The sequence below is a fragment of the Martes martes genome (assembly GCF_963455335.1).
Source record: "Martes martes genome assembly, chromosome: 4".
Lineage (NCBI taxonomy): Eukaryota > Metazoa > Chordata > Mammalia > Carnivora > Mustelidae > Martes > Martes martes.
Genome location: NC_137891.1, coordinates 130,265,543 through 130,275,284, shown reverse-complemented (window position 1 = coordinate 130,275,284; position 9,742 = coordinate 130,265,543). Strand labels below are relative to the sequence as shown.

At 38.6% G+C, this 9,742-nt stretch overlaps 1 protein-coding gene across 2 annotated transcripts in view; it reads left to right on the top strand.

Moving 5' to 3' along the window:
• Positions 1 to 9,742, top strand: part of LOC308341472 (serine/threonine-protein kinase TNNI3K) — a 312,271-nt gene that overhangs the window by 253,765 nt on the left and 48,764 nt on the right. For both annotated transcript variants that reach the window (XM_080801434.1, XM_080801433.1), the window contains exons 22-23: positions 6,041 to 6,100; positions 8,949 to 9,118. In XM_080801434.1, the coding sequence (XP_080657560.1) occupies positions 6,041 to 6,100; positions 8,949 to 9,118 (230 nt within the window). The remainder of the gene's footprint in view (positions 1 to 6,040; positions 6,101 to 8,948; positions 9,119 to 9,742) is intronic.

Sequence of the window (9,742 nt, the reverse complement as noted above, 5' to 3'; positions counted from 1 at the left end):
AATGATAAATCCCTGCCCTCATGGGCAACAAAAATCAATATGGAAATATCTGTTAAGTCATCTGGTAATAAGTGCTATGGAATAAATGAAGTAAGAAAGGGAGCAGATAGCACTAGCTTGGGGGTTCTAAAACATGGTGAACAAAGTAACATTTGAGCAAAGACCTGGAGAAGGGAAGGCACTGGTCAGTCCAGGTGGAGAGAATGGCAAATGCACAAGTCCCTGAGAGCGTGGTGTGCTTGGCCTGCGGAGGTTAGCCTGCCCACAGATGCAGCAGGAAGGGAGCGTCAGGCAATAGGGAGGGCAGGCTATGCGCGCCGTACAGAATGGAATGGAAGGGTTTTGCTTTGTATCCAAATCAGATGAGCCTAATAGGGGGCTTTTAAGAGTGGCATTACTTAATCTGTAGTACATTTTTAAATGATAATTTTAGGGGCACCTGGGTGGCTCAGTCGGTTAAACATCTGTCTTCGGCTCAGGTCATGATCCCAAGATCCTGGTTTGGAGCCCTGCATCATCAGGCTCCCTGCTCAGCAGGGGGTCTGCTTCTTCCTCTCCCTCTGCCGCTCCCCCTGCGTATGCACTCTCTCACTCTCACTCTCTGTAAAATAAATAAATAAAATATTTTAAATACATAAAAAAACAAAATGAGTATCTTGGCTACTGTGTTGGTTACTATAGTTTGTAATATAGTTTGAAATCAGGGAGCATGATGCCTCCAGCTTTAGCCTGTTTCAAGATTGCTTTGGCTATTCAAAGTCTTTTGTGGTTTTGTACAAATGTTAGGATTCTCTGTTCTATTTTTATGGAATATGCCTTTGGAATTTTGGTAGGGATTGCATGAATCTGTAGATTGCTTTAGGTAGTACGCTTTAATAATACAAACTCTTCCAATCCATGAGCATGGAAATCTTTCCATTTATCTGTTTGTTTGTTTTTTTTCAATTTCTTTCATCAATGTCTTACGGCTTTCAGTGTACAGATCTTTTGCCTCCTTAGTCAGATTTATTCCTGGATATTTAATTCTTTTTGATGTAATTATAAATAGTATTGTTTTCCTAATTTCTTTTCCTGATAGTCATTATTAGTGTATAGAAATGTAACAGATTTTTGTGTATTTGGTTTTGTATCCATAACTTCACTGGACTTATTAATTTCAACAGTTTTTTTTGGTGAAGTCTGAAGGGTTTTCTATATATAATATCACAACATCTGCAAATAGTTTTACTTATTCCTTTCTAATTTGGATGTTTTATTTCTTTTTCTTGCCTAGTTGACCCTGGTTAGGATTTCCAATACTATGTTGAATAAATGTGGCAAGAGGGGGCATTCTTGTCTTATTCCTAAACTTAGAGGAAAAGCATTGAGCATGTAGGTTGGCTACCATGTTGGGAATACTTTTGATAGAGAAAGAACAGAAGCAGCAAAAGTAATTATAAGGCAATTATAATAATACAAAAAGGAGAAGATGGTGGTTTAGATGAAAAAGAGAGGTAGATTATGGATAACTTTTTTGTTATCATGATGCAATTTCATATAACAAATTTGAGCTCAAACAAGCTATCCTTTGCAATGGAACATGCTAGGTATACAGAAGTAAATAAACCATTGCTTACTCTCAAAGCACTTTCTACATAGTGGCATAAACATGTAAATGCCTAGTCATAGCCCAAGGAAGAATTAAATAAATCTAAAGAGAGTTGCAAACTTATTTTGTGGAACCACTTGAACACGTTAAGAAGGATGTATCTTGTGGATTGAGCCTTGAGGGCAGAGGATTTCTATAGGTGGAGAGTAAGAGTTAGATAATTCTAATCTGAGAAAATAGTAAGAACAAAGCCCTGCATCAGGCAAGAATCTAATCTCAGTTCACTTCTTTAAACCTACCTGAGCTGTTTGGAGTCCATTCCATGCATATGTGCTCCAGAGACCAGCCAAAGATTTAAACAGAGTTTATATGCAGATTCTGGGGCTCCCTTTCTTAGACTCTATTCTTCTGGGGTCTCCCCTCATTTTCTAGTGCCCACGCATGATAAGCAGGATTCTACGATGGCCCCAACATCCCTGACCCCTGGTATATATGCCAAGGATAATCTTCTCCACTTGAATATGGGAACAACCTACAAATATGATTAAATATGATTACTCCTATAATTATGTTTCCTCATATGGCAAAAGGAAAATTTCCCTGGGTAAGCCTGATCTAATCAGATGGGCTCTTTAAAAGCAGAGAATATTTCTCCAGTTGGTCACAGAGGAAGAAGAGAAACACGTCCTTGCTGCCCAGGATGAAAGCAAATGGCCATGTTGTGAACTACTTATAGGAACCATGTGGCAAGAAACTGTGAGCACTTTCCAGAAGCTGAGAGTCATCTCTAAACAACTATTGGCAAGAAAACAGGAACTTGAGTCAGACAACCACAAGGAAATGAATTCTTCCAAAAACCAGAGAGCTTAGAAGAGGCCTTGAGCCTCAGAGGACAATCACAGTGCTAGCTGACACTTCGATTTTAGTCTGGTGAGACCCTGAGCAAAGGACCCAGTTAATTTGCACTCACTTCCTGACCCATGGAAGCTGTGAGATAATAAATGGGTGTTGCTTTAAATTATTAAATTTGTGATATTTTGTTAAAAACCATAGCTAATATAGTCTGATTGCCTGAATTTTGTCATCTGCTTCTTTAAGCAAACCTGTAGGCTTTCATAAGAATTTTAATTGTTCCCTAAGATGTGGATGGGACCTGCCCTTAGGGTAAATTTTGCTAAAAATAAATAAACAAATAAATAAAAAGATGGGAAACCGACTCCATGCCCTTCCTTTCTTCCAAGTGACTCCCCTCCAGAAGCTACTGGCTTTTGTTCCCTCTCTACTGCCCTTAGGTAGCCATCTTTTGCATTTTGTCCAGAGCTTACAGTTGTCTGGGGGAAGGTTGAGCCACTATAAATGCTCCCTGACCATTCAGATTCCGGATGCCTTCTGAATATGATTTGCTGGTGGATTAAAAGCAAGTGTATGACAAAGAGAGAAGTCAGAGACAAGTCTTCGTTTTTTTGGCCTCTCTAAGTGAAAGGATGGAGTTGCCATTTACTGAAACAGGGAAGACTATAAATATAAAAAATTGCATATGTGAGTTTAGAGTTTAAGAGAGTGTACTGGGCTAGATATAGATATTTGGGAGTTGTCCTTTAAAGCCATGAGACAGAATTAAACCCTCAAAAAATTAACTCTAAAGAGAGATGAGAAGAAACCAAAAGCTTGAGTCCTGGTACATCACAGAATTTAAAGATGAAAAGGAAAAGTGAAACTAATAGAGGAGACTGAGGAAGAACAAGTGAGAGGGGAGAAAAATAGAAGTAGTGACCTCAGATCCAATTAAAGATGTTTCAGGCACAAAGGAATGATTATTTGCATTTAATGCAGTGCCAAGGAAGATGAACTTTCCATAGAAATGTGAGTGGAGGCAAATTATGTGGATTTAAACACTGGTGGATGGTCAATGTAGTAGCGGGAATTAGAAGTTTGAGGGAAGAGAAGGTCCAAAAGAAGTATCTGGAGTGTGAGAGTGAGTGAGCCAAAAATGTGTAATAGGCTCTCTAGGCAGTACTGAGAGTCCACCTCAGGACATGATTTTGAAGTTAAGACTGGTGAGGATGGATTTAATTGAGATTGGGATTTTTTTTTTTTTTTTAAGATTTTACTTATTTGAGAGAGAGAGTGTGCGAGAGAGCATGAGAGGGGAGAAGGTCAGAGGGAGAAGTAGACTTCCCATGGCGCCGGGAGCCCGATGTGGGACTCAATCCCAGGACTCCGGGATCATGACCTGAGCTGAAGGCAGTTGCTTAAACAACTGAGCCACCCAGGTGCCCTGGGAATTTTTTTTTTTCCAGTAGTGTACAAAATGCATGATAAGGCAAGGTAACTGAGGCTGTATGGAAGAGAGTGATTATGATTGCTAATAAAATGTAAGCTAAGTAAGGGAGGAAACAAGGTGAGTAAATGACAGTGAAGAGATAGTAAGATGAACAGGCAAACCATAAGAGTCTTAACTATAGAGGACAAAATGAGGGTTGATGGAGGGAGGTGGGTGGGGGGTGGGCTAAATGGTGATGGCCATTAAGGAGGACACTTGTGATGAGCATTGGGTGTTATACATAAGTGATAAGTCACTAAATTCTACTCCTAAAACCAAACTTACACTATATGTTACCTAAGTAGAATTTAAAAAAGACCTTGAAACAAAAAGAAGAAGAAAGAAAAGATGGTAAGATGAACAAAAAAATAAGGGAGATAGATTAGATGATAGGTAGGTAAGTAGATGCAGGCATATGTACCTACATAGAACGATATTAGCATAAACACAGTTTTTAAGGCAGAGTGATAGATACATGGAGGCTTATTAAATTGTTCTCTAATCCTTTAGGGTATATTTTAAAACATTCACAATATAAAGTTGGGTTTTTTTAAGTGGCAAGATGGTTTGTGTGGTTAAAGATTGTTGGAGTCAGGGTTGCAGAAGAAGTAAGCTAGAGAGGCACCTGGGTGGCTCAGTCAGTTAAGCATCTGCCTTCCACTCAGGTCATGATCTCGGGGTCCCGGGGTTGAGCCCCACATCGGAACCTGCTTCTCCCTGTTCCCCTTGCTCATGTTCTCTCTCTCTCTCTCAAATAAATAAATAAAATCTTTTAAAAAATAAAAAAAAATTTTAAAATGAATAATCTAGAAAGAAAGTAGAGCCTAGAGAGTGATCTGATGGAAACTGACAGGCTAGAAACATGGAAGGGTTGCAGACCTTGTTAGCAACTGGTCTAGGATGGGACACAGAAGCTAAGTGACTAGAAGAAGGTGGAGTGTAAGGTCAAGGCAGAAGAGGAGACAAAGGAACCTAGAGGTCAGGCCATTATAATGATTAGTTGCACGGATAATAAAAGCACTGAGTAATGTTAGCATGACAGGGAGCCAAACACTAAAGCCTTCAAAGAATGATGGACAGTGACTGGTGTAATAGCTTCATAAACTGGTGGTTTTTAGAAGAGAGGCCATTTGGAAGTTGCAATGACAATAAGGAAGACCCAGAGCTCCACTCACCCCATCACCACCCCTACCGACTTAGGGGCACCAGGAATACGCAAGAAAAAAACAGCTTTCACTTGAGAGGGCTCTGGGGAAGCAGTGTCCTCAGGGGAGGGCTAGATATTAAGGGAGAAATTGTTCTACTAAGAATCTAAATTAGTTGGTTACTGCACCTGAATGTTAAATTGGGCTATCCACCTCCTAGCAGTAAAAGTTTCATAAAGGAGAAATGATAGGTTATATAGTCCCTAGGATCTGACAAAAGGAGGCATATAATCTCTTCCAAAAAGAACAACATTTTCTAAAATCCCCAGTACTTTTTCCATAGATCCATAATCATCTTTATATCCTGAGCAATTAGAACAAAGTTTGGAATGTACTCAGAATACAATAAATGTTTGTTTAACTAAACTCATCAGACACAGAAGTTCATAATGAACAATGTCTTTAATGGCAGCTTTTGAATATAAAAAGCTTATCTTAACCCCTAAAATAGGGCATAGTCATAAGATTTCTATTGATCTTAGCTTTGAATCTGAGATGACATTTTCAAAATGAAGCTAATTACAAAATTTGCTTTAGCAGTTCTTTTCCTACAGACACATTGTGCAGTGTATTATAAGGCACTGAGATAGTTAACAGTTTTTAGTATTCACTTTTATTCTTTCATTTTGAAGAGAAAAACCTGCCATTTAAAAGCATGCAAAGCTAATTAAAGCTTTTCCACTATTTCATTATCTGAATGTAGTTGCAAATTCTGACTTAAAACTCTTATCAGAAGAAGACTCAACATCCCTCCCTGAACAGCAAATGAACATTCAATTAACACTTCAATACAAGTGTATTTTAAATAAAAATATACTTTATTGTTAATCTCATTCTTTACAAATGCAAATACCCAATTTTAAAATCCAAAGAGTTGCCTCCCTTTTATTCTTTGGGGGAAAAAAGTCTTTTCTTTATTTACAGGGAAGACCAGAATTTTCTGAAGTTGTTACCAAGTTAGAAGAGTGTCTTTGCAACATTGAGGTAAGAACTTTAGCTTCTGAAATACGTCTTTAAAAAAAAATCTTGAATATCCAAGGGGGTACGGGAATAGGCAAGTGGTGCTCATAGAAAGTAGGTATGAAGGTCCATAACTTCATTCATATATTTACCCTGTTCATTAAGCTTCTAAGGTGGAATGACTGAATCCATAGGGACAAAGGCAAATTCAGCATGAATTGGGGCCTTACAGCACGTAATCAGTAAGGCAAATGGACACAGGCAAGCCCAGCTTGAAAAAATTAATTTGTAAAAGTTTGAAAATACAGCAAATATGTTAGAAGGTAATTATGTAAATCAACTTTTTTCTCTACAAAAGTTCCTACCTACAGTGAAACATAAGTTAAAATATTAAGCCATTGTCTATGCTCAATAAGAAAGGGAAATTATCACTAAAATTAGTGCATAAATTAATTGGGATGCATTGCTTTTATACCACACATGTGTTGCATGAAGTGATATATGTTGGTAATCAGCCTAATGGAATTTTCTTCCCTTAATATCAAGGAGCTGTTTGCTTTTTCTCTCTAATTGCCTTAATTTTCTATACACCTGGTCAGGAGATAGTACTTGAAAATAAGCAAGGAAGCTAACACATGAGCACTAATTCAAAAATAATAATATATTCCCAATGCAAATGAGTGCTGCAACGGACAGGAGTGGACATCACATATATAGGCTTACAAATACACATGCATATGATGGGAAGGAGCAAAACGGGGGAAATAGCATCAACAGCATCAATCCCAAAGTGGAACCTTCCATTTTTTGTCCCCTAAAACAACAACAACAACAGCAACAAAATCTCAGCTTATAGTCACTAGAACCCAGTTTATTGGGAAAGGGTTCCAGGCCCTCAGTGGCAGCCTGCAACAAATGGCTGTTTCCTAACTCTGTAAAGGAACTTCTAAAAAGGAAGTCTTTTTTTGTAGGAGGCAGGTTGTCTTTGGACATTAAACGTCCATTCCCTTCTCTTCAGTCCTGAAACATACGCAGCAGAGAAAAGTAGTAGTATATATGGTGGGGCTTAGCAGCCCCTACTAACAAGGGCATCTGCCAGAGGCCTTGAGTGTTGAGAGACACTTAAGGCTTAAGTTCCAAGTGTCCTCTCACTTTGAACCTTTGTGTTTCACAGGGCAAAACTGCTCCAAGCCTGGGGATATAGCCAATTAGATGAGAAAGTGGATTCCAGAAATAGAGACAATGGTAGGATCTCCTAAACTAGTATGGCTTCTTATACTGACCGAGCCTCTTAGCACAATCTCTACCAGTACAGAAGATGAATAACTATAGGCAAAGAGAACTTGCCAGACTGGGCTGCACCAAATAATGGCCCAGAATCAACTTTAAGGGGCTTGATTTGTGGAATTCCATGTCTTGGAAGATAAAATGATACGGCATGTTTAACAAGAATAAATGGTAACATCACATACCAGAGTCAAAGAAACAATAGTAAGTATGTCAAATGGTGGAGATATGGTTTAGGAGCATCATGCATGTTAGTGGATTATAAGCTCTTAGGGAGTTAGAATGTAAAGTAGCTGTCTTGCTACAAAATAAAGGATGGGTATCATTCCTCTCTCTTCTGAGATGGCCAAACAAAATAGTACCCAGTTAGGTCCTTTTAAAGGGATGATTATAACTGGAACACAAATTTTAGGGAAGACAGATCAGAATGATGAATGGATTGAAAATCATGGGTGTGAGAACCAATTGAAGGAACCAGAGATGCTTGCCCCAGAGAAGAGAAAATTAGGATGAGCCTGAGAGCTATTTTTTTAAACATCTGAAAAATGATCATATGGCAAATGGATTGGCCTTGTTCTCTATGGGCCAACAGATGGAAATGAAGTGTAACTACAGTTTGGTTTTTTTTAGGAGAAAGAAGTGTCTAATTGTCAGAGCTGTCCTAAGATAAATGAGCAGATCTAGAGGCAGTGAGGTCCTCATCACTCGAGACTCCCCATCAGCTCGCATAGCTAACTTGAAAAGGAGGCACGGAAGAGATTCAATCATTGAAGAGTTTGAAGGTTCATTTCAACACTGACAACACATGATTCTCAGAGCTTCACTTAGTAATATCTTGGCTACTGTGAAGAGCCTAGAATTTACATATATTTTATTTTTAAACCAAAATCTACTGCCGACATGTTTTATGAAATTATAATGTCAAAGCACGAGTGTGCTCAGTTGGGTTAGGTAAACAGCAAGGTCGTCAGAAATTCAAGAAAACCACTCTCCCATTTTTTCTTCTCTGTCTCATTTTCTTCATCCTCTTCTATTTTCTAGCTACACTTAACTATTTGCAACTATTTTTAAAAATTCTCCCCCAACAACTCTCTTTAGTCCTCATGCTTGCCAGACATTAAAGCATCCCTCATTTTATAAAATGGATGTATTCTTGGAAACATGTGTAAATTCATTTTACGTAAAGGAAATAATTTCATTTAGAGGGGATAATTTTAAGCTACAGTTTAAAGGAACTCTGCCATGAATCTCATCACCATAGTGAAAAATGTCATCTTTCAACCATTAAATAATCACCTTCTAAATATCCATGTTATGAATCTGATTTGAGCATACCGTGTATTCTGAAAGATGGTATTAGTTGAATGGGCCAGCTCTCAGCCTAGAACTGGGTCAAAAAAGTAAATTAAGCTAGACATGTGTTGTCATCAGAGGCCAATAGGAAATGCCGGAAGCAAACTGAGATGAATAGAAATTGAAATATGAGAAATCCTAGAATAGAAAGTTAAAAGAAATCCATATTCTATTCTATGCCTTAAGCCTGTCGGATTTATGAAAGGACTGAAACTACCCCTTCTTCACTCAGATGATGTCTCCTGCATCAAGTAACAGTAGCGGGTCTCTCTCACCTTCTGCTTCTTCTGACTGCCTGGTGAGCCGGGGTGGGCCTGGCCGGAGCCACGTGGCAGCCTTAAGGAGTCGTTTTGAATTGGAATATGCTCTGAATGCGAGGTCCTGTGCTGCCTGGTCCCAAAGGTGAGTGGCAATCTAAACAACAGTCTCATGGTCCAGTTAACCAGAACCCATCAAGACCCTCACCCAATGTGGTTAGTGTTAACGGGGGATTTACCATCTCTGTGGCAAACTTTGAAGTAAGAGTTTTTAGCCCATTTTTCATATAATATTCTATTAATGTTATAGGACCAAAAAACAGAAATTATATTATTTATTTGCTTAAGATCTCTAAGTTTCAGATAACAGCAGTTACCTCTAGCTTAATACGGAACTGTCTAACTACAGCAACAAAAGGAATTTACTGAAAGCATTTTGGTGTTATCTTATGGCATCCAAGGAAGGATTCCTTCTGTAGGAACCAAGACACAGCTTTGAGGATCTGAGCACCACAAGAGTTCAGCATACTGAGGCTGACCCTATGACCCAGCAATTCCACTCCTAGGTATATACCCCGAAGAACTGTAAGCAGGTACTCAAACAAATACGCGTACTCAAATATTTGTGGTAGCCCTATTCACAATCGCCAAAAGGCGGAAACCACCCAAATATCCATTAACAGACGAACAGATAAACAAACTGTGGTATGCACATAATAAAACATTCTTCAGTCATAAAAAGGAATGACATACTGATACATGCTTCAAG